The following is a 24,844-nucleotide window of genomic DNA, read 5'->3' as shown; positions in this document are numbered from 1 at the left end:
CCGGAGCCTACTGAGCGGCTCATCTGGGTTCTTGAAATTTGATTTAACGGCTACAAACAGGAGGTCCTTCTAAAAGTTATAATAATTACAGCCGTTGGATCAAATTTCAAGGGCTCAGATGGGCTGCTCAGCAGTCTCTAGTCCCCATGCTCAGGAGGGGATACATTTTGATTGAAAAAGTAGATGTGAGGTGTATTCAACAATACGTGAGGTGTTAATAAAACAATCCAATAGTAAATTGTAAATTGTATAGTGTATATATGGATAATCTTAAAAGTTTTTGTTTGACAAAATTAAACATAATATTTCAGTTTCAATCAAGTGAAGTAATAAAATTGAATATATTTGCGTGAATGAGCTAGTACGAACTTTGGAGGTGCAGAGTTTCTAATCCTTTCTTTACGCTTGGAATTTCTGAAAGGATTTTCTACTCAATCAAGAGCTGATGGTGCCAGTGTTGACTGACCCGAGTCTTCCCGTCTAGCGTGGAGTTGACGCTTGGAATTTTTGAATATTATTAGTCTTCAACATGACCACACCAACTACACGTCCTGAATGGGGCACTTGTCAGCCATTAATTCAATGGACTCCACATTACTAATAATAGATGACCAAAAGTTGGACTACTTTATTAATTTGTCTTAAATTTTTTAGAGTAAATTACATAGTAGCCCCTCATGTTTGAGGTCAATTACAACCCCATACAACAACTTTAAAACATTTCACTTTCATACATCCAGTACCATTTTATTTCAAAATAACACCTCCGTTAGATTTTCCATCCATTAGTCTGTTAAATGTTGACGTGGCTGCCACATTTGTGCTTATGAGGCTGCCACGTGGCAATAATAATAATTTTTTAATTTTTTTAAAAAATACCTAAATCTTCTAAATAAATAAAAATAAAAAAATAAAAACCCAGAATCTGAACAAAACCCCACCCCCGTGAACCCCCCTCAGCCTTCTTCTTCCCTGCTCCCATCTTCCCCCACCCCATACCTACACCTTTGAAGGAAAAAAAAAAAAAACCAGAGAACAACCCAGATCCCATATCCCCGCGAAACCCATACCCCATACGACCACCCCCCAACCCAGATCCCATTACCACGCCCCCCCCCGACGCGAAACCTAACCCAGATCCCATTACCACCCCTCCGGCGCGAAACCCATATCCCCCCCCCCCGAACTGTAAGGACGTCATCCTCACCCGCATCATCTTCGTCGTCGAAGACGACAACGAGCAGGAGCAGCAAGGCGACGATGAGAAATCCCGGTCGACGGCGAGATCGGGTGGTGACGAAGGACCTCCATGAGGAGCAGAAGGATCAGAGAGAGAGCTCTGCGGTACAGGCCGCGATGCAGCGCAGGACCCAAATTCACTGCCACGGAGACGACCAGAACGTTGAGCCCATTCCGACCCAACCCCCGACCCTCATCCCACTCTCCTCACTCTCTCTCTCAAACCCCAAACCCCCCAGATCCAAAACCCACACAACTCAGCCGGGTCACCACCGCCAACGCCTTCCTCCTCAGCGGTTTGACCCTCCTCCCACTCTCCTCACTCTCTCTCTCAAACCCCAAACTCCCCAGATCCAAAATCCCCACCTTCTTCCCGCTTTCTATTCGCCCCAACACCAATCCTATATCCATCACTCTCTCTCATCCTTCTGCTTTCTCACTCTTTTCTCTCCCTCTCTGACTCTCTCTCCGGCAACCCCCCCCCCCCGGCGAACCCCCCATATCCCATTAACCCCTTCCCCCACCCCCCCTCGCGAACCTAGATCCCAGATTTGTGCATTTTTTTTTTTTTGCTTTTCTTTTCTGGGTTGAGATCCCATTAACCCCTTCCCCCACCCCCCGCGAACTCAGATCCACACAGTTCGGTGGTGTTGGGATTGGGAGTGGGGATGAAGATGGTGAAGGGAATGATTTTTTGGAGGTGGAATTTGTGGGATTGGGTTGCAGGGAAAAGGCGAGGCTCGGGTTGGGGGGAAGGAGGATTTAACGGGAGTGGGTCGTCGGGGGGGGGGAGGTGGGATTTGAAAGGAGTGGGTTGTCGGGGGAAGGGGGATTTAACGGGAGTGGGTCGTCGGGGAGGGGGGGTGGGATTTGACGGGAATGGGTCGTCGGGGGAAGGGGGATTTGACGGGAATGGTTCGTTGGGGGGTGGGGGGGAGGAGGAGGTTGCTGCGCTAGGTTTCTGGGGGGATTAATGGGGAGGTGGGTTTGGGATTAATTGGTTTCTGGTTTTGGGGGTTGCGGGTAAAGCTTTCAGGTTTTTTCTTTTTTTTAATATTTAGAAGATTAGATTAAAAAAATTAAAAAATTAAAAAATTATTTTTTTTGCCACGTGGCAGCCTCATCAGCACAAATGTGGCAGCCACGTCAGCATTTAACAGACTAATAGATGAAAAATCTAACGGAGGTGTTATTTTGAAATAAAATGGTACTGGATGTATGAAAGTGAAATGTTTTAAAGTTGTTGTATGGGGTTGTAATTGACCTCAAACCTGAGGGGCTACTATGTAATTTACTCAATTTTTTTATAAAGTCTAGTTTCTTTCAAGTACGAGACATGTTGTTGAGCTCTTTCAGTCTAGCCCGTGTTTTTTCACTTCTTTAGGTGTAGATTTGAAGTTAATAAAAGATTCAAAAGTGGCTTTTATTTTGTCTACTTATCAATGTATTAAAAGCGTGAGGCGTGGTAAGACGTCCGAAGGATAGTCCGGCCTAGAAGTGAGGCGAAGCTTCACAAGACCTAAATTTTTTAATATATATACTGAGCGTACACATATATTATATTAAAAAAATTATTAATCAATAATCACCATGAGTACACACATATATATACATATATTATGTTATATATATCTATTCTATTAAGAGAACCCTCCTTGTCAAAATTTTGCCCTCACTTTTTTTTCAATTTTGCCCTCACTTTTTATACACAATACTTACATAAGGAGGGCAAAATAGTAATTTTGTATCTTTTGAGAAAATGACAATCATATCCCTATTTTTTTCTATTTTACCCTCACTTTTGATACACAGTATTTACATAAAAATGGCAAAATGGTAATTATGTATGACACGCCCTGATCCCGATATTCCTCGAATATTAGGATAAACACGTGTTGGCCGACACCCAAGGGTGACAAAAGTCATTTATTGAATGCATGAGGACTAAAATATGAATAAGATTAAAGAAATTTAAATATAATTAATGTGCACAAAAGGAATGTGTTCAAAGTATATGACTAACTAGAATACTAAAAGAAATAATATAAAATTGAATGAATAAAAGAATGGGTCCTACATCGAGAGGACTCGAAGGTGCCGCTGTGAAAGTGTCTTGATGTCGGGATTGTATGCCTCGATTCTAAGTCCTAAAGAGGGCGCAAAACAAACATGAGTGGACCAAGTTGATATATATATATATATATATATAGTAAAACAGTTATCAACATACTAACCCTCATATTTTATGAAAACACATATAGCATGATAAATAAAATAGGTTTTCCGTAACCTAACATGCCGTGCAATGTCTCAAATCATAACTCATGTATATCGTAATCACTGGTGAACGTCTAATATCCCTCCAGGCCCCATGCTAGCTCCCCATCTCTATGCCAATTGCTAGAGGAAAATCACCCCCAGGCCACGTGCCAGCTCCCCGTCCCTGTGCTAATTGCAAGAGGAAAAACCCTTCAGGCCCTATGCCAACACTGTAACCGTCGCCCGGGACGGAATCTATCCCTCGTCCCGTAGCGGAATAGGGACCACTATGTAAGTACAAAATCATTGAATATACATATATTTGAAAAGCAACTTCATAGTATAAAATCATCCATGATCTATACTATAAAGAGGTGTTCGAAACATGTTTTAAATATTATATCGTCATCCATCAGATATTCTATAAAGAACACAGGTTATAGGAAGAATAATAATAATTCAAACTAGCCTCAATAAACATGTTATCTCATAAAACATTTCATAAAACGTAATCATTAAATCATGCTTTTCATGTATGCATTTATACTATTAAAACATGCATTTTTAGAAGGGGTCCACTCATAGATACTTCGTCGCTGAAGAGCCATGCAAATTAGTGAACAAGGAATCGTCACAAATAATTGCCCCTAAGCACATAAAAGGTCCAATTAATAAAACTCTATTATAACAATTGAATTTGGGAAAATAGACTTCGAAAATGGATTCAGGACGTCGAATTACCCTAAGTAGTGTCCCGGTTAAATTTCCGAAAAAGATCAACATGGGAGTATTCAAGAGAATATTCCTCGAAAGATTATAGGAATATCCTTGGAAGGTTCCAACCGGGTTTAGGGCTTAGGGTTTGGACTTGGGTTAGGTTTAGGTTTAGGTAGGTTGGGCTTAGGATAATGGGTTAATGGGTTAAGGATTTCTAATTTAAAATGGGTTTAGGGCTGGGTTATATTAGGTTTGGGCTTGAAAGGCCGTGGGTCTTGGGCTGGTTCAATGGCCCAAAGGCCTGTCTCACTTGGGTTCTCAAATGGGCTGGGCTTGAAGGCCCGACCCTATTCCTTTGGGTTTTAAAACAAAATAAACAAAATAAAAATAAAAGGTTTAGGTTGGGTTGGAGAGTTTGGGCCGAAATGCCTAAATTTCCAAAAGGGTTTTGGGTTAGGCTTTAAAGGATTGGGTTTAGTTTTCAACGGGCAGAAGGCCCTAATTTGTTCGGCCCAAGGGCTTGGGTTTACTGAACTGTGGGTAGCCGGACTCATTCGAAAGAAAATGCTGGAATTCGGCCGGAAATTAGACAAACTTTAAATGTTAATAACTTTGTCAATACTCAACAAAATTGAGTGAAACAAAAATGAAAGTTGTAGTTCTCGATGATACGAAGAGAATGGTAACTCACACGACATCTAACGCATCGTGGTTTGGCCGAAAAAACAACTCGAAAGCCTCAGAGGTGCCAAAAACTGGGTAAGATTCAAATGGATATAACTTCTTCAATACTCAACGAAATTGGGTGATTCAAAAAGGAAAGTTGTAGTACTCAGCGATATGAAGAGATTGATACCTTGCGCACCGGCCAACTCGCCATGGTTTGGCCGAAAATTGGGTCGAAAGCCGTCGGTTTCTCGCCTGAAACTGGATTTGGGTTTCCAGGGACGTTTCCTGCACCAAACGTCTTAGAAATACTACCCAAAGCACGATCCAAGAAGTTTTGGGTGATTCTTAGGACTTACCATCATCGGAAATCCAAAAACTCACCAGAGAATGAGATGCACAGTGGCAACACCATGAGAACGAGGAGGTTTTGGGTGTGCTACAACCTTGCTCCAAGTTTCGTGAATCACACAGGGAGGTTTAGGTGGGGGTGGATGAGGTGGTGACTGTCAATGGGTGTGTGTGTGCGATGATTCTCGGGGAGGGAAGAAAAGAGTTGCAGAGAAAGCGAGAGAGATGACTCACGAGTCCAAAGGAAAAAAGAAGAAATGAGGCCGGGTAGGGGAGACCAAAAAGGAAAGAGGCCCCACGGGCACACACATTAAGACCCAAAAAGAATTTTTTAAATAAAAACCCAAAACTATTTTTAAAATCGGGGGTGGGGTGTAGCAATGTAATATTAAGAAAAATATGCCCTTATTAAGAGATCCCATCATCATTGTCTCATACTCTTTTTAAAAATTTTAAAAACTAATCACACTCCTTAATCAAAAACAAAATTGTTCACACACAAAGTGTGTGCTCATCTTCTAGTATATATAAAATAGAGGATGAAAAGTACAATGAGCACACATATAACAATGCACGCAGACAACACATACATCCATTATATAAAAAAAAAAACAAAAAAAAAGGCAGAGAAACGATAGTGCAAGGAAGAAGTATAAGGCAGTTAAAACCCTACCCAAATTTTGGGTTTGAGAGTTTGATAAAAAAATAAAAATAAAAATAAAAACCCTGAGGTGCGTCTAGGCAGCTCTGGCAAAGCCTTCCGCCCACTCCTTCAAAACAGAGGCGACAACCCTCACGCCTAGCCTCAGAGGACGACTAGGCGCGCCTTGAGGCGAGCCTTTTAAAACATTGCTATTTATAGAGATGTAAACCCAAAGTTGTACAATAAATCTGAAATGTTTTTTACTACCCAAGATTTGAATTTTTTTTATTATTAATAATATAAAACATCTATAAATGTCCTTAAGATTGGCTTTTCAATAACAATATCAAAGAGAAAATGTTAATGTATCAACTTTATCAAACGTCTATCTCATTACTTTGTTTCCTTTTGCATAGAAAACTAAAGTTATCATGATAAAAAAAGTCATGTTAAAAAAAAAATGGTGTTATCTATGTGTTTCAGTACTCAATAATACCAGGTTGACAATTTTGATTACTATATTGAAAAATGATTGGTGGTTTCTTTTCTTTTCAATTACTCATGTGCCTGTGTGGGAGTGTGAGTGTGAATATATGAGTATCATTTTTTTATTAGTGGTTTATTTTCTCTTTGATGGAACAATGATGTGTTCCTGTCTGTTACTCTTGTGTGGTATAGTGGAATTTATGAATATCATTTTTCTTCCTTCATGTTTTTCCATTTTTCTCAACATGATTTGTAATTCTTTTTCTTTGCTGCTAGACCAAGTGGTGTCCTTATCCCGGTTGTGAATATGCTGTTAATTTTGTTGGTTATATTGAAAATTATGATGTATCTTGCCTCTGCTCCTATGGATTTTGCTGGAATGTAAGTTTCCCTTTGTAACTATTGGTATTTAATATCTCAGCGAAAACTTATCTATATAGGTGAGTCATAATTTGTTTTGGCTGTGCAGTGTACAGAGGAAGCTCATCGTCCTGTCGACTGTAGCACTGTGGAGAAATGGATTTTAAAGAACAGTGCTGAGTCTGAAAACATGAACTGGTTTGTATTTTCTCTTAGCATCCAAAATTGAATTTTGTGGTTTTACACTTTTACTCAATGCATTTCTCTTTTGATACATTTATTGGCTTTCTGGTTGTTTCCATGGTAAGAATACCCCTTCATTATGTGCTTTTCATAAGTAGAGTATTATGTTTTTCTTCTCCTTCTCTAACCCTTATTTTTCATTAATTTTCGTGTGCTGATTTGATGACTTCCGCTGCTTTTGGTATGCAAGGGAATTTAATGTGATAACTTGTGGGGAAATATTAACTTATTAAGTTGACCATTGTAACACCCGCCCCCCTAATTATAAAGTTTCATGTTTGTATTTACCCCTAAATGTTTTAAATATGTCAATTTCATCCTTTTTGTCTACCAATTTGGTCCTATTTCTATCTACCCAATCTGAAAATTAAAGCTTGGATCCTTCCCTTTCTTTTCAAGCTGCCACGTGGCAGCACCCCATTCCCTCACCTCACTTCTCTCTCTTCCCCCGTGAACCCCCCCTTCCTTCTTCTTTTTTGTGTTCTGTCTGTCCCGTCCCTCTCCCTTCTCTCGGACCTCTCTCATCTCTCTCCTTCTCTTCTCTGCACCGCAGCAAGCACACGCACGCACCCATCTCCCCGCGCGAGGAAGTCCATCGCCATCCCCACCTTGTCCTGCTCTCTCCCTCTCCCTCTCGTTCCCGCGACCCGAGAGAACCGGAAAAGGAGCTCCGACGAGATTTTTTCAATCCCCGGTTAGGTAAGCCCCTAATTCTCTCTTTTCGTCTTTGATTCTTGCGAGATTGAGGTTTAATTAGAGTTATTTCGTGATTTTTGGAAGTTTTTAGGACGAATCGAACCCGGGGGTAAACACCCCTATTTCCGGCGAACCGATGACCTCGGGGGTTTTTCCGGCCATCTCCGGCCATTCCACGACGAAAGGAAGGTATAAAAACACTCCCCTCGTCTTGCTCTTCGTTTTGGTACCTAATTTGGGGTCTAGGATTAGGTGTGGTAGTCGGCCGGAGCTGTGAAGCTCCGGTGGTGGTGCTCCGGCGAAGCCAGGCCTCCCAGGCCGGTTTCTAATAGCAAGCGGGCCTTAGGCCCGTGTGGTGAGGGAGCCCAAATCCAACCCAATTCCTTTTAATTAGTTTTAGTTAATCATTTTGTAAAGACCCAAAGGCCTTCGGGCCATTATGTTTAGGGCCTGTGGCCCGTGACCCAACCCAAAAACCTTTTTAAGGTTTTTATTTAATTTTATTTTCTGTTTTAGGAAATAAGGCCTTGGGCCAATTATAAAGTGGGCTTTCAGCCATTTTCCAAACCCTTTAACCTTTAATAAAAGGGAGTTTTAATGAAAAGGGCTTGGGGCAACTTTTTCTTAATAAAAAACCATTAACAACTTTTATTTAATGAAAAGGGCTTGACATTTAATGAAAATGACACAAGTCATACAACAGGCCAAAAAAAAAACAAAAGTCCCACGGGCTGAAGCAAAGCCTAGCATGCAACATCAATTTTTTCTTCCAGCTTTGTCCCTGACAGATGTTAACCAAAATCTGTTAATATAACTTCATATTATTTACGAAATTGCCATCGAACCCAAAAGTCAAATAAAACAAAAACTAATTCATTTTCAACTTTTTTTTTTCCTGAAACGGTTGCAATCATTCCACCAATTGAAAACCCATATCATGACAATTTTTATTCCCAATTTGATAATTTATTTTAACATTTGCTCTAAAGCTGGCAACCCACTTTTGTTACTTGAGAATAGCTAGAACAAAATAACCATTCACTAGACCATAACTGCCATAGATCTATAATTAACTTTTTTTATTTACAGGTCATGTTTAACATTCTTTAGGAATAAAAATTGCCATGTTGTTTATTCCAAATATTTATTCACCTTTGACCCGAGCTTTAATGAAAAAGGTTTTTTCACACTTTTTATTAACCAAAAATCATTTACTAACTTTATTTAATAAAAAGGACTTAAACTTTAATGAAAAATGATAAAAACTAGAAAGAACAACCAAAACAAGGAAGCCTCACGTGCAAAATAAGAAATTCATTTTGCATCCATGCCCCTGCCTTCCGTCGGCCCACTTTTGTTAGAATTAAATTTTCATTTATTTACAAATATGCAATTTTCTAGAGGATTCGTCAAAAATAAAAAAATAAAAAAAACTTTTGCCAGTCGATACCAATTAACCCCCAACATAATTAAGTATCTCCAATTCCTCGCCTCGCCTCTCATCAAATAAATTCAAAAAAATTTAAATTCCACAAATCACTACACAATAATGAACTTTAGATTGGAAAATGACATAATTTCACGGAGTGTATCACATTGCACATTCACTTGTATAATCCAAACTTCTACACAAATCACTACAAAATAATGAAGGTTAAAGGAAGATTTCTTGGATCAGTGAAACTTAAAGTGAGAGACTCAAATCAACATTTATGATTATGTTTTTTTTTTATTATGTTTGGTCTGAATTATGTTTGGAAGTCTCATGCAATTGCCTTGGATCTATCTCATTATAAAATTGAACTTTCGTGTGTGTGTGTGTGTGTGTGTGTGTGTGTGTATAGTGTTCCGTTTGAGAAATAATCAGTGTTTAGTTTTACAAAACAGTGATAGTACTAGTGTTCTGTTTAATAAATAGTCAGTGTTAGAGTGATAGTACTAGTGTTCCGTTTAATAAATAGTCAATGTTTAGTTTACGAAACAGTGATAGTACTAGTGTTCCGTTTGATAAATAGTTAGTGTTTAGTTTACAAAACAGTGATAATACTAGTGTTCATTTGATAAATAATCAATGTTTAGTTTACGAAACAGTGATAGTACTAGTGTTCCGTTTAAGAAATAATCAGTGTTTAGTTTACGAAACAGTGATAGTACTTGTGTTCGGTTTTAGAAATAGTCAGTGCTTAGTTTACTAGTGTTCGGTTTTAGAAATAGTCAGTGTTTAGTTTACTAGTGTTCAGTTTTAGAAATAGTCAATGTTTAGTTTACGAAACAGTGATAGTACTGTTGTTCGTTTGATAAATAGTCAGTGTTTAGTTTACGAAATAGTGATAGTACTGTTGTTCGTTTGATAAATAGTCAGTGTTTAGTTTACGAAATAGTGATAGTACTATTGTTCCGTTTAAGAAATAGTCAGTTTTTAGTTTACGAAACAGTGATAGTACTATTGTTCGTTTGATCAATAGTCAATGTTTAGTTTACGAAACAATGATAGTACTAGTGTTCCGTTTAAGAAATAGTCAGTGTTTAGTTTACGAAACAATGATAATACTAGTGTTCCGTTTGAGAAATAATCAGTGTTTTGTTTACGAAACAGTGATAGTACTAGTGTTCCGTTTAATAAATAGTCAGTGTTTAATTTACAAAACAGTGATAGTACTAGTGTTCTGTTTAAGAATTAGTCAATGTTTAGTTTATGAAACAGTGATAGTACTATTGTTCGTTTAATAAATAGTCAGTGTTTAGTTTACGAAACAATGATAGTACTAGTGTTCCGTTTAAGAAATAGTCAGTGTTTAGTTTACGAAATAGTGATAGTACTAGTTCCGTTTAATAAATAGTCAGTGTTTAGTTTACGAAACAGTGATAGTACTAGTGAATCAAAGACTCTTAATATGGTGATTCGAAAAAATGGTGAATTCGAATGGAATTGAAAATGAAAATAGAGATTAGGAAGCAACGAACAATTCAACTTGTGATACGAAAGCACTCCATACTCAAGCTGTAAAGGGCTGCAAAGAAGAGACCACCGAAATAGTGGCAATATGAAAAGAAAATTTACAAAACGAAAACATAATACTAAGAATAATTGACAAGGAACAAAAACCAAAGTTGAGATGAATTGAGCTACAAGGAAAGCACTTCACCCTTGCAATTTTCCAAGATAGTTAAAAGATAAAATGTGCGCATGCATCATTGAGAGGGTTCTCGAATATACTATTCTTAAACTGAACATTATATTATTACTATTTCTTAAACTGAACCTAGAACTGAGCACGAGTACTATCATTATTTCTTAAACTGAACATGCATGAAACAAAAACACAATTACAGGGCACCTACAGATACAACAATAACACCACATAAATTTTCATGCACAAATCCATGATTTTCATTCACAAAAAGATGTCAAACCTTCCAAAAACACATGTGTGCTCAGATTATAGTCAGTGCAGTCAAATGTAATTTCTCAAACCAGACTAGACATTGAATCTACATCATAGATATAGTCGCCTAAAACCACTGCCCTACCGGAAATACCAAAAAACCTGTTGGGTTTAGATACACAATGCCACTTTTTCTCATGCACATGATAGGCAAATAATCTGTTGCTAATCGAAACCAAAATATGACCGCTGCAGACTGCATAACCAGCTACAGTGTCATGTAGATTATGACGAAGATCGGGGGGAATTCTTGGCAGATCTTTCCAAGTGTCAGAACCGAGATGATAACACTGAAAGGGGCTCGACAGCTCTCCATGGACCCTTGGCTGTGCAAGGTAATAACGGTTGTCATAGGCAGAAATGAGAGCTCCACATGGTTCCAGTGAATCGGGGGCCTTGAATTTCTCCATATGGTTCCAGTGAATCGGGGGCCTTGAATTTACCTGTTAACTTGTGATGAGGGTCAAAAGTACGTCCCATAGACAACCACTTGGTGGAGGTGCCTGTTCCCAAATCGCTTTCCCATACAGGCAACAACATATATAACTTCCACTTGAACCAATGACTTAACAAGACACGACCTGAGGGGAAAATCCAACTGTATCTACCATTGTCTTGATCACCATGCTTGCCACAATCACCACCGCCGTTGGGTTGTGATACTTGATATAACTCAGCTTCCCCATTTTTATTCGTGAAACAATCCACTAATACAAAAACAGATTTAGTATCCATGAACACGAAGATGGAACAGGTTTTTACACGAAGATGGAACATATTTAGTATCCTAATTTAGTTGGATTACATAATATCAACTAAAATGGAAAATGTTTTTACAGAATAATTCTTGAAAAATAAATTAAAAAAAAACAGAGAGGAAGAAGAATTACATAATATCAATCCTAATTTAGCAACGGTTTGAGAATTTTGAGTACCTTTTTGTTGATTGATGAGGCTTCGATCGGAATCGGACTTTGAATTGGGGATTTTAGAGAGGGAAGAAGGTGAGCGAAGAGAAAGGGAGAGAGGGGGTGGACGGGAATTAGGTTGTCGAGTGTGAAAATAGATAGCAATTGGATCAATTTGTACGGGAAACGACCTCCATGGGCGCAATCGCGTAGTACTTGGAGAAATTTGAAATGGAGGATCAGATGTATATCCATTACATACTTCTTTTGAATGGGCATAGTATGGAAACGACCTCCATGGGCGCAATCGCGTAGAGCTTAGCAACGACATTCGTCAAACCTAACGTTGGAGCAAGACTGATGTTACGGGGTAAAACCGGTAGTTCGATAAATTATTTTGTTTGGGCTAATCTTAATGGGCTGGTTTGACATTAGGTTTTGTCCTAACCATTAAATAAAACTATTAGCTGGTTTTTGGTTAAAATTCAAAATATTGAAGCCTTTTTCATTAGTTTTCCTTTAATAAAACCCAAAACCCTTAAGGCCTTTCAGACCAACCCAATTCAAAGCCTAGTTGACTTTGACCTCTGACCAGTTGACTGTTGACTGGTCAACAGTCAACGTTGACTCGGTCAACGGTTAGAGTTGACTTTGACGTTGACTTTGATCGGTCAATGGTCAACGTTGACTTTTGAGTTGACTTATCGAGGTTTCGTTCAGGACCTCTCCTAGGCTAATTTCGACGTCCTGGACCCGTTTTTGAAGTCCGTTTTCCCAAATTCAATCGTTTGAGTAGAGTTTGACTAAATGTACCATTTATGTGCTTAGGGGCAATATTGGTGACGTTTTCTTGTTCGTTAGTTTGCGTGGCTCTTCGGCGGCTAAGTACTGTGAGTGGACCCTTTCTAAAATGCATGTTTTATATTAGAAATGCATACATGAAAAGTATGATTTGATGATTACGTTTTATGAAACGTTTTGTGAGATAACATGCTTACTGAGGCTACTTTGAATTATTACTATTTTTCCTATAACCCGTGTTCTTATAGAATATCTGATGGATGACGATATGATATTTAGAACATGTTTCGAACACCTCTTTATAGTATAGATGATGGATGACTTTATACTATGAAGTTGTTTTTCAATATATATATATGTTCAATGGTTTTGTACTTACCTAGTGGTCCTTTCCGCTACGGGACGTAGGGATAGATTCCGGTCCGTCCCGGGCGATGGTTTGGTGTTGGCATAGGGCCTGGAGTGTGTTTCCTCTGGCTATTTAGCACAGGGACGGGGAGCCGGCATGGGGCCTGAAGTGTATTTTCCTCTGACTGTCTGCTCAGAGACGGGGAGCCGGCATGGGGCTTGGGGGTTATCGGACAATTCACTAGTGATTATTATATATGAGTTATGATTTGAGAGACTGCACATCATGCCAGGTTTCGAAAAACCTATGTTTATCATTATATGTGTTTTCATAAACCTGGGGGTTAGTATGTTGATAACTGTTTTATTATATGTATATCAAATTGGTCCACTCATGTTTGTTTTGCGCCCCCTTCAGGACTTAGAATCGAGGCGTACAATCCCGGCATCCAGGCACTTCCGCTTCGGTATCTTCGAGTCCTCTCGGTGTAGGACCCATTCCTTTGTTCATCTAATTTCATATTATTTCCTTAGTGTTCTAGATTAGATGTGTGCTCTGAACACGTTCCTTAAATGCATATTCATTATTCTTTTATATTTATAAGTCTCAATTATTCCTTGTTTTCAGCAATTGCACTCAATAAATGGCTTTCGTCACCCTCGGGTGTCGGCCAGCACGTGCCTATCCTGGTATTCGGGGAAATATCGGGATCGGGGCGTGTCAACCATGCTCCTGAAACTTTTGGGAATGTGCTTGTTAGCTAGTGTAAAGGTCACTTCATTTTGTTTTTCTAGAATAATTTTTTTTGGTAATAGGTTTTATGCGCGAGTTACACGTGTATCCATGGGTTAGTGTGGCTGGTGTAGGGCGTGATGCTGGGTCACTGGTCCTGTAACATCTGGAAGTATATTCATTAATTATGCTGAGTTGAGTGGTGCAAAGTGAAAACATGATTAGTTTTAGTTTCAGATACACCATTGAAAGTTAACTTTTATTAACACTTTTATGTGAGTTGGTGGAATTCTTGGTAATTCATGTTTCATTTTGTATTGTTCTGTCCTAACCTTTGTTGATGATGCTCAGGATACTGGCCAATTCTAAGCCATGTCCAAAGTGCAAGCGGCCTATTTGAAAAAACCAAGGATGTATGCACATGACATGCACACCACCCTGCAAATTTGAATTTTGGTATGCTTTCTGCATCTGTTTCTTACTTCAATGGAAATTTATTATTGTTTGAAAAAAATATCTGAATACTTTTCTTTTGATTCTGTTCTAATATGGTTAAAGTTTTACATGTGATGCTAAATGAATTATATGTACCATGCAGGCTTTGCCTTGGTTCATGGGCGGAGCATGGTGAAAGGACGGGTGGTTTCTATGCATGTAACCGCTACGAGGCAGCAAAGCAAGAGGGAGCTGGAAGGATTTATACTTTTCTTTGTAGTAATTCTGTTTTATTTCCCCTTTTGGAAGAATAGCTTTCTTTTTCTTCTATTTACTTAGAGTTTGTGTTATTGATTGTAGTATGATGAAGCTGAGAGAAGAAGAGAAATGGCAAAAAATTCTCTGGAGAAATACACTCATTATTATGAACGTTGGGCAAGCAATCAGCAGGTATTCACAATTTTCTTTTTCAAATTTCCGCTGTTTCTTGTGCTATACCATGAATTCATGCAAGAGATCTTCATCATGCCAATTTTTAACAAATTCAGTTATGTTAGTAGCCTGGCTGTGTATTTTTTCAGTGAACCCTTTTTCTCAATGATCGGTGAAGATCCTACTTCTCTTGACACTTCTTTGATTACACTCTGGGTTTTTATTTCAATTTTTACCGAATTTGTTGTGGCAAACAGTAGTAGGTAGGTAGACACCTGCGTGTGACTTCAGTTTTGCAGGGACTGCATAGGAGGGTGGAAGCTTCCTTAAATTAGAATCAAGATTTTTCTGTGCATTGTTCTTCCATTTTATGAATTTAATTGGCTAAGCCTTAATGCTGCTTTATTATGAAAGTCCCTCTCTCCTTCAATCATTGGACTAATTTTTTTTCTTCCTTGGCAGTCGAGGCAAAAGACTCTTGCGGATTTGAATCAAATGCGAACTGTGCATGTAAGTATATGTGCTACATGCACACATACATATATACAAATAAAACATGTATACATGATTTCATGTGTTAGCGATTTTCATTCTTGGATGAAGTTCAAATGTGTTTAACAATAAGATCTTAGAGTTCATCTTTCTACTCCATTGTATAACTAGAACCATATTTAAACTTTGCAGATCTGAAATATTATTGATCAATTGTAATCGACCATGTTGCTAATGACAGATGCTAGGAAGATTGTATTTGTAATTGACCATGTTGCTAATGACAGATGCTAGGAAGATTGTACTTATTCTATTCATAGATACAAGGCTAGAAATTAAGTTTGTGTAGGGTTAACAACATAAACATGAGATTTTATGTGTTTTCACCTTTCAGAAATTAGACTTGAGAGAATAGAAAAATTGACCATAGTTGTGTTTCTCATCTTTCGACCGGATTGTAGAACTAGAACCATAGTTGTGGTTGCACTTACACCCCCTCATGTCAACTGGTAGACTATGACAGTGTAAATTAAAAAATCATCCTTTATAAAAAAATTTGTTTCAGACAAGTATAGTTTTACTGGTCTTTCTAATAAATTAGTAAGCATCATCTTATAAAACTGAGGGAGGTGATAGCGGGTTGTCTGAGTTTAGTTAATGTTATGTTAGGGACGCTATATGGATGTCTCATTTGCATTTGTCGAAGATGTTACATTTTTTTTTCTATATCCAGGAGTAGGAAACTTATGTCTGAGTGTGTAAAGGATATAGAATTAGCGTCCGTAGGTGGAGACTCGTTATGACTTGTGAGACAGTCGGGTGGCTCTTGAACTATCTCAGTCATTAAGAGATTCATGTATAGTAGCGTGCAGTATTGGCTCCTGTGTGGAATGCGTGGTAGGAAGGAAATGGAGGGTTATTCTTTTTTTGACAGAAGGCAAGGAAGTGGATATACTTAGAGATAGTTTAAATCTTTTGTTTCCTTTTAAAATATCTGTTAAAGCATTTAAGAGATTCAGTGCATTTTATCTTGATTGGGTTTCTTCAGTTAAAAAAGGTGTAAATACACACACGTTTATGTTTCTTACTGAAAAAAATCTCTGATTGCTAGAAGATGTTGGGTACGATTGTTTCAACCTGACTCTCGTCAGCTATTTTGGATTTCTGTGAAGTTACTATGTAATAACTGATGGATACCTTGTTTTTCTCTCTCAGATGGAGAAACTTAGTGACATACAGCGTGAGCCTGAGTCTCAGCTCAAGTTCATAACCGATGCCTGGCAGCAGGTGAATTCCTGCGTTTCTTGTTAGATATAAAATGAATTAGTTTATAACATCAAATCAGATTTGTTTGGTGATGAAATGCTGACATTGTTTTTGCCTTTTTTTCTTCGTGTTTGTAGATTGTTGAATGTAGGAGAGTACTAAAATGGACATATGCTTATGGGTGCTACCTACCAGAGCATGAGCAAGCGAAGAGGCAGTTTTTTGAGTACTTGCAAGGTATGAACTGTGTATATCTGCAGGAACTAGTTAGGAGTTGTTTTTTAAGTTTTCTGAAATTTGCAATTCTGCTTTTGTCTTCAGGTGAGGCAGAGTCTGCTTTGGAAAGGCTTCATCAGTGTGCAGAGAAGGAGCTACTGCAATTCCTTAGTGCAGAAGGCCCATCGAAAGAACTCCTTAGTGTGCTGGACTTACCGGGTAAATATTGTGATGAAATTCATTTTCTATGGGATGTTTTGTGTTGAAATGTGTCTTGTCCAAAAAAACAAATGGAGTTATGTGTATCATTTTTTTTTTTGGTCAACCTAGTGTATAGTTGTCTGTTCAACATTGTCTGGATGCAAAATGCAGCAAACGAAAAGGTCGAATCAGTGAGTCTTTAGTGTAGGAACTGGAAGGAAGACAATATCCTTTTCTGAGCGTGCGAAGAGAAGAGATAAATAAAAGTGTGCAAGAACCGGTTTTTCTGTCTCTAGTCAGTTATCATGTAATTTACTTGCGGATTATTATTTTTTAAAATTAGAGTAGGTCTGTTATTGTGTTTGCACGGTCAGTTATCTGTGACTACAAATTGATTCACTCCCTGGCCTGGTTCAATCTTCTCATCCATTTCCCAATTGTGACAGGGTGACTAAAAATTACTTCCAGAACCTGGTAATGGCATTAGAGAAAGGCCTATGTGATGTGGACTCTCAAGCAGCTTGCGGTGGGTCAACAAGCTCAAAAAACGTAGGAAGCAGCAAAGCAAAAGGTGGAAAGGGAAAGGTAACCGGTCGAGGTGGTGGGTCCAGCAGAAATGTATAGCACGTATATTTGGACCTGTGATTGTTGGAGATAGTGACACATCAGATGCTATATCAGCAATTCTGTTATGCCACCTCAGATAAATGGTTAGTTAGTTAGTAACTGTCAGCTAGCTTAAGGACTAAGGGTCTATATAAGAAGGTTGTAAGGTTACTGTATAATTTAATCTCTGAAACAAATACAAAGATAATCTTTCTCTTTCTTTTCTCTCTCTCTCTCTTTCTCTTTCATTTTTATTCATTTCTTCAAGTGTAAGGTTCTGTGATATCAATGCTTCTTGCCTTCATCAATGGCAGAATCATTGATATGTTAACATGGTATCAATCGCCCAGGACGGTCTTCCGCTGGTGATTTCTTCCGCTGGTGATTCTTGCAAGATCTACAGAGTCTTCTGCTGGTGTTCTTCGGTATTTCTTTTGCTAGTAATTTTGGGGTCTTTGCAGATAGCTCGTGTTGGTGTTCTTGGGTATTTTTTGCTAAGTGTTTTTTGGAGTCAGGGTTTTATGCAATGGATATGGAGTATGTGCTGTGCTATCTGGGGTTCATGATTCAAGATTCATGGCGATTTCAGGGTATGTTTGAAGTTACTGCACTCTATGTGTTTGTGTAAATGTCAGTTGCTGTGTGAATGATCAATACAAGGCCGAAGCCGTTATTGATAATTTTGATATAATTGTGAAGTTGTTTTTCTGATATCCACTTGTTAAAGGCTGATGCCAAAGTGTGATTGCAGCGATATAGTTGTGTTTCTTGATTAACACTTGATAAAGGCCGATGCCAAAGTGTGCAAAGTATTAGATTTGAAATTGATTACAAGTTGTGTTTGTTTGATTGTTGTTTGGTTGGTGTTAATTTGAAGAAGAAATAAGGAATCTAGGTGAGAAAGGTGTTTGACATTGGATAAAATGGCTGTAAATTCTGTAAAGATTGAAGGGCTTTTGGGAATGATAACTGTGAAGCTTCAAGATGACAATTTTACAAAGTGGAGTTATCAATTTCAGTCTGTTAAGAGGGTATGATCTTTTTGAGTTCTGTACTGGTGAGTCTCAATGTCCATCAAAGTATTATGTGAGTACAGAAACTGGGGTTACAAAGGAAATCACAAATGAATATAAAGAATGGGTGAAGAAAGATTTGGCATTATTAAGTTTGCTAATTGCTACTCTCTCTGATGAGGCGATGGATCATATTGTGGGTTGTAAAACATCTCAGGAGGCTTGGGAATGTCTTCAAGAAAGATTTGCATCAGTTTCTGTTGTTCGGGTGAATCAATTGAAGTCTGAGTTTCATACCATACAGAAAGGCACAGATTCGGTGGATAAGTACTTGTTAAGGTTGAAAGCAATCAGAGATCAACTAGTTTCTGCTGGAGAAAAGATCACTGATAATGACTTTATCATTGCTGCGATATCTGGGTTGCCACCAGAATTTGAAGTCATTAAAACAGTAATCTTGGCAAGGGATTCTTGTATATCCTTAAAAGATTTTCGAGCACAGCTTCTTGGTGCAGAAAGATATATTGAGTCAAGAATGACAAATATTACTACTTCTATGTCTGCTTTATGTGTGCAAGGAGAGTCATCGCATACACAAGGAGGACATGGATGTTTTCAGAATTATGAACATGGAGAGGGCTCGAATTCTCAAGAGTTTCAAGGCTTTCATGGTGGATCTGGTTTTATTGGCAATATAGGAAATAACTTTCATCCACAGCAACGGAATAATTTCAACAGCAATAACAGGAGGTTTTATGGTAACAACAATCATACCAGGTCTTTTTCAAACTTTGGAAATAGACAAGGAAATGGATACACAGATAATGGGAAGAGTCCACAACATGGCACAAATGGAGCAAATGGTTCATTTTCTGGTAATAATAATTCAGGTTCTGGAAACAATTTCTCTGGAAGCAGTTCTAAGCAAGGAAACAACTGGAATGGTAACACCAATTATAAGTCTACAGCGTCACCTGAATGTCAGATCTGTTCAAGAAGAGGTCATACAGCTCCAAACTATTATCAAAGACATAATTTCAATGCTCCTTCATCAAATGGATTTCTGGTATGCCAAATATGTGGAAAGAAATGCCATACAGCTCTAGAGTGCTATCACAGGAACAACTATGCCTATCAAGGTGGAACTCCACCTCAATCTCTTGTAGGAATGACTGCACAAGGGCCAAATATACCAAGTTCCCATTCACCTCCATCGATTCATGAGTTCTCAGGTGCAGACACTTGGGTTGTTGACACAGGTGCAACTCACCACATGACTGCCAATTTAGATATATTAAGTCAAGTCACTCCTTATACTGGTGATACTACAATTACTGTTGGAAGTGGTGAAAATTTGCCAGTTTCTAACATTGGCTCATCTGTCATTAATGCATCTTCTAAGTCTCTCATTTTGCATAATGTATTACATGTGCCAAAGATAGCTATGAATCTGTTATCTGTAAAGAAGTTATGTAAAGACAATGGCTGATGGTTTATATGTGATGATTTGGTATTCTTTATACAGGACAAGGCAACACATCAGATGCTGTACCAAGGAAAGAGTGATGGTGGAGACTTGTTCCAGATTCCAGTAAATGTTTTTCAGAGATCTTTTGCTGAGAGATTGGGAAGATGTGCTGCATTCTTGGGAAGGAAGGTTAAAGCTGTTACATGGCACAAACGATTGGGACATCCATCTGAAGAAATATTGAAGTCTATGCTACATAATAGTTAGTTACCAATTAGTATAGATGAATGTACTTCATTGTGTATAGCTTGTATTCAAGGAAAAATGAGCAAGTTACCTTTTCATGTAAGATCAGACAGATCCAAGGCTGTATTTGATAAGATTCACACTGATGTTTAGGGTCCATCACCTCAAAAGTCAGTTGAAGGCTATCGTTATTATATCAGCTTTATAGATGACTATTCTAGGTTTGTATGGATCTTTCCTATGGTGAATAAATCTGATGCATTCTCAATCTTTGTCAAGTTTTGTGCTTTTGTGACTACTCAATTCAATCAAAATGTTAAATGTCTTCAATCTGATGGTGGAGGAAAGTATGGAAGTAAGGTGTTTAAGGATTTTCTGCAGAATAAGGGTATTATTCATCAGTTATCATGTCCACATACCCCACAGCAGAATGGGATTGCAGAACGAAAACACAGGCATTTAGTGGAAACAACTTTGACATTGATGAATGATTCCGGTGTTCCTATACCATTTTGGTATCATGCATGTTCACATGCTGCATTTTTGATAAATAGAATGCATTGTAAAGGACTTGGAATGAAGTCTCCATACCAGGTGCTGTTTAATCAAGATCCTCAAATTCACAGTTTGAAGATATTTGGTACTGTAGTATATCCATTACTCAGGCCTTTCAATGACCATAAGTTGCAATCAAGATCAGTTCAATGTGTTTTTCTTGGGTTTACTCAAGGATACAAAGGGGTTATATGTTTTGAGATAAAGTCCAGGAAGTTCATATTGTCAAGGCATGTTATCCATGATGAGGATATATATCCTTTCACGAAGAAGAATAATACAGGCTCATGTACTACAAAAGAGATGTCTAAATCAACTCAATCACATATTGTGATTCATTTGCCTGAACTAGATCAACATGATCAAAGGCAACGACAGGAATGTATGAATAGCCAAGTGGGTAATGAAGAAACAAGAGCAGAGGATAGTACCAATTCAAGTCACAGTGAGCTAAATGACAGAGTTTCAATTGTTATGGAATCTGTATCTCCAAACCAGCACCAATCTCCTAGTCATCATCACTCTGGTACAAATCACATGTTTCCTGTCCATTCTCCATCACAACTTGAGGTCATTCTTCCGGTAAACTTAGAATCAGATTCTAATGTCTCTACTACCAATCCTCCTGAGTCTATTATAACTAGACTAAGAAGTGGTGCTATTCCAAGAAAAGATTATGCAGCCATGGTTGCTTCATTACCTGAATTGCATTCTCTACAGTTAACTGAAGATGATTTATTTACTGGAGGGTACTCATTAATTTCTGCAATTTGTGATGTAACAGAACCTAGTACATTTCGAAAAGCGGCTAGTATGCCACAATGGCAGTTGGCAATGCAAGAGGAATATGATTCTCTTAGAGCACAGGGAACATGGACATTGGTTCCACCACCAAATGATCGATCAATAGTTGGCAGTAAATGGGTTTACAAGATTAAGAAGAATCCAGATGGAACGATGTCAAGGCACAAAGCCCGATTAGTGGCTCAAGGTTTTTCTCAAGAACATGGGATTGACTACTTAGATACTGTCAGTCCTGTAGTACGACACACAACAGTAAGGATCATTCTAGCAGTTGCTGCAGTCAATCAGCGGGATCTAAGGCAATTGGATATTAAAAATGCCTTCTTGCATGGTGATTTACAAGAAGAGGTGTATATGAAACAATATCAAGGCTTTGTTGATTCTGATAAACCAAATCATGTTTGTAAATTGATCAAATCACTATACGGCTTAAAGCAAGCTCCCCGAGCATGGAATTCCAAGTTCACAAGCTACTTGGCTGCATTGAATTTCATTGCATCACCGTCTGATACAAGCTTATTTGTTAAATATGATGGTGTTGATACAACTGTGTTAATGTTATATGTGGATGACATCATCCTCACAGGATCAAATTCATCCAAGGTTCAGCATATTATTACAGAATTGTCTGAAGTGTTTGAATTGAAGGATATGGGGAAGTTGACCTATTTTTTAGGTTTACAGATTCAATATAAAGCCAATGGTGATATATTTGTTAATCAATCAAAGTATATTACAGATTTGATTCACAAGGCAGGAATGGATTCATGCAAACCTGCAAATACACCTTGTAAGCCTCACAATCAATTACTTGATGCAGAAGGGATTCCAATGGCAGATCCATCTTTATACAGAAGCTTGGTTGGATCATTACAGTACCTAACTTTCACACGGCCAGACATTGCCTTTGCAGTTAATTCCGTTTGTCAGTTCATGAATACTCCAACAGAGCTACATTTTGGTGCAATGAAACGAATTATCAGATATTTGAAAGGTACTATTCACACTGGCATTAACTATACTGCAAATACATTGTTTAGTCTCAGTGCATTCTCGGATTCAGACTGGGCTGCGGACCTAAACACTAGAAGATCAGTGACTGGTTATGTTGTGTTCTTGGGGCACAATCCCATATCTTGGCAAGCAAAGAAACAAAATTCAATTTCCAGAAGTTCAACTGAAGCTGAATATGAGGCTCTTGCACACACTGCAGCTGATTTGGCATGGGTGAGAAATGTTTTGAAGGATCTGAGAGTTCAATTGTCTGCACCTCCAATCCTCTACTGTGACAATATGTCAGCCATAACATTAAGTGCAAATCCAGTGTTTCATTCTCGGATTAAGCATTTAGACACCGATTATCATTTTATTAGGGAGAGAGTACAGAAGAATGATTTAGAAGTAGTGTATGTGCCTACTGCAGATCAAACTGCTGGTGTTTTAACAAAAGGGTTACATAGTCCAGCTTTCAATCGTCATTGCTACAATCTTCAACTTGGGAATCCCAGTTGAGATTGCGGGGGGATGTTGGAGATAGTGACACATCAGATGCTATATCAGCAATTCTGTTATGCCACCTCAGATAAATGGTTAGTTAGTTAGTAACTGTCAGCTAGCTTAAGGACTAAGGGTCTATATAAGAAGGTTGTAAGGTTACTGTATAATTCAATCTCTGAAACAAATACAAAGATAATCTTTCTCTTTCTTTTCTCTCTCTCTCTCTTTCTCTTTCATTTTTATTCATTTCTTCGAGTGTAAGGTTCTGTGATATCAATGCTTCTTGCCTTCATCAATGGCAGAATCATTGATATGTTAACAGTGATCAGTATCGTACAACAATTCCACGCCTGCCACATGTGCCATCACCGTTGGTGAGTATTCTAGCTTCCTGTGTTCCCGAGTCTGTTGGAGAAAACAACTTAACGCAAGCTAAGAACAAGTGTACAGTAGACGATGGATTCTTTGGTACGAAAACTATGATGGTCTGAAATGGAAAAAATGCAGATGCCGTTTAGGGTAAAAAAAGGTTGGTCTGTTGGTATTTGTGTGTGTTGGTGGAAACATAATGTGATTATTCTGTACATAACATCGATGTGCTTATAAACTAGGGGTTCCACGACCTAATTTAAGTATATTGCAGTTGTCTATTGTGAATGCAGATATGCTCTATTTATTTTCGTATCAGTTTTCAGTAACGTTCGTGTTTGGACTCGTTTTCTGAACCTGTATGCTGTGAAATTATTCCGAATTGCATTCATTGTAATAGTTAAAAGCAAGTAATGAGTAACGGGAAAAAAACATCGCATATCTGATGCTTCTCGCGTTATTGTTTGGTTTTTGGTTTTTGCAGTTTGCGCTCAACTAGCATATGATCAAGAATGTTGGTTAATCTAAATTCTGCTTCAAACGGTGAACGACATGAGTGCTTGGTTTCCACTATGACACTAGCCCTATTCTATCCTATTTGTATTTGAAATATATTTTGGTAATTAAAATATGGCCATTTTTTTGTTTCAAAGTGATTAAACATGTGTACAATCGATATTTGGAAAACGTTTTGACTAAATTATTAGAAAATCATGGCTAAAAAGTATATTAATGCTGAGGAAATTTGATGGGTTGGGAATAAAGATGAGTGTGGAAATATTACGGAGGAGGAATTTGACAATTTTGATTTCTGTGGTTTATTAAAGTTTTATAGCCGAAATGGTCATTGAGATTAGCATAACTGATCACTTCGATCCTTGAGATTTAATATCTATAGAAATGGTCTATGAGTTTGTCCGTCATCAATCATTTTGGTCATTTCGTGTAAAATTTTCATCAAATAAGGTTAAATGATAAAAATATTCTTAATTTTTATCAAATCATTTTGGCTCATTATTTATTAAATTTAGAGTGTTTTTGTTATTTTATATATATTTAATAGAATTTTTTACGGAATAACTCAAAATGATTAATGGTGGACAAATTCAGCGACTACGTCTATCGATTTCAAAATTTTCTCGAACACCTTACTCACATCGCGTACTCCCAAACGCCACACTTCTCACATCTCCGGATCAAACAAACAACTCAGTAACCAAGACGATGATACGATTCTGCGATCCTTTGAGTTTTTGGTTTGACTAAAATACCCCGAGCTCCGGATTCTGCGTGATTTGTAATTCGAGGGTAATTTAGTCATTCGGTACACAATTGGGCTGGGTTGGGG

General features: G+C 38.1%; 2 protein-coding genes, 1 long non-coding RNA gene and 1 pseudogene across 10 annotated transcripts in view; 2 read left to right on the top strand and 2 right to left on the bottom strand.

Annotated features, from left to right (window-relative positions):
• Positions 1-23,818, top strand: part of LOC126619268 (probable E3 ubiquitin-protein ligase ARI7) — a 45,538-nt gene extending 21,720 nt beyond the window's left edge. Inside the window, exons 12-15 of one of the 7 annotated variants that reach the window (XM_050287582.1) lie at positions 16,471-16,542; positions 16,659-16,758; positions 16,843-16,956; positions 17,385-17,524. In XM_050287582.1, coding sequence (XP_050143539.1) covers positions 16,471-16,542; positions 16,659-16,758; positions 16,843-16,956; positions 17,385-17,389 — 291 coding nt within the window. In that variant the 3' untranslated portion in view covers positions 17,390-17,524. Of the gene's footprint in view, positions 1-16,470; positions 16,543-16,658; positions 16,759-16,842; positions 16,957-17,384; positions 17,772-23,645 lie in introns of those variants that run through there. The other 6 variants (XM_050287584.1, XM_050287583.1, XR_007622006.1 and 3 more) reach the window with 6 other exon arrangements.
• LOC126619267 (MDIS1-interacting receptor like kinase 2-like) overlaps positions 1-24,844 on the bottom strand; it is a 43,070-nt pseudogene that overhangs the window by 5,167 nt on the left and 13,059 nt on the right.
• LOC126619279 (uncharacterized) lies at positions 7,457-13,761 on the top strand. Of its 2 annotated transcripts, none has more exons than XR_007622013.1 (4): positions 7,457-7,663; positions 7,752-7,849; positions 12,843-12,904; positions 13,582-13,761. It is a non-coding gene; the product is annotated as an uncharacterized LOC126619279 (long non-coding RNA). The 2 variants fall into 2 exon arrangements; XR_007622012.1 differs by having other exon boundaries at positions 7,745-7,849.
• LOC126619274 (uncharacterized) lies at positions 11,377-12,345 on the bottom strand. Its single transcript, XM_050287594.1, has 2 exons — positions 12,042-12,345; positions 11,377-11,813 (listed from the first exon to the last, which is right to left on the bottom strand). The coding sequence occupies exons 1-2, from the start codon at positions 12,343-12,345 to the stop codon at positions 11,455-11,457; spliced, it is 663 nt and encodes a 220-aa protein (XP_050143551.1). The 3' UTR covers positions 11,377-11,454.

This window comes from Malus sylvestris, chromosome 4, assembly GCF_916048215.2.
Source record: "Malus sylvestris chromosome 4, drMalSylv7.2, whole genome shotgun sequence".
Lineage (NCBI taxonomy): Eukaryota > Viridiplantae > Streptophyta > Magnoliopsida > Rosales > Rosaceae > Malus > Malus sylvestris.
The sequence above is the reverse complement of the archived record's forward strand: the minus strand, read 5'-3'. Positions and strand labels throughout refer to the sequence as shown.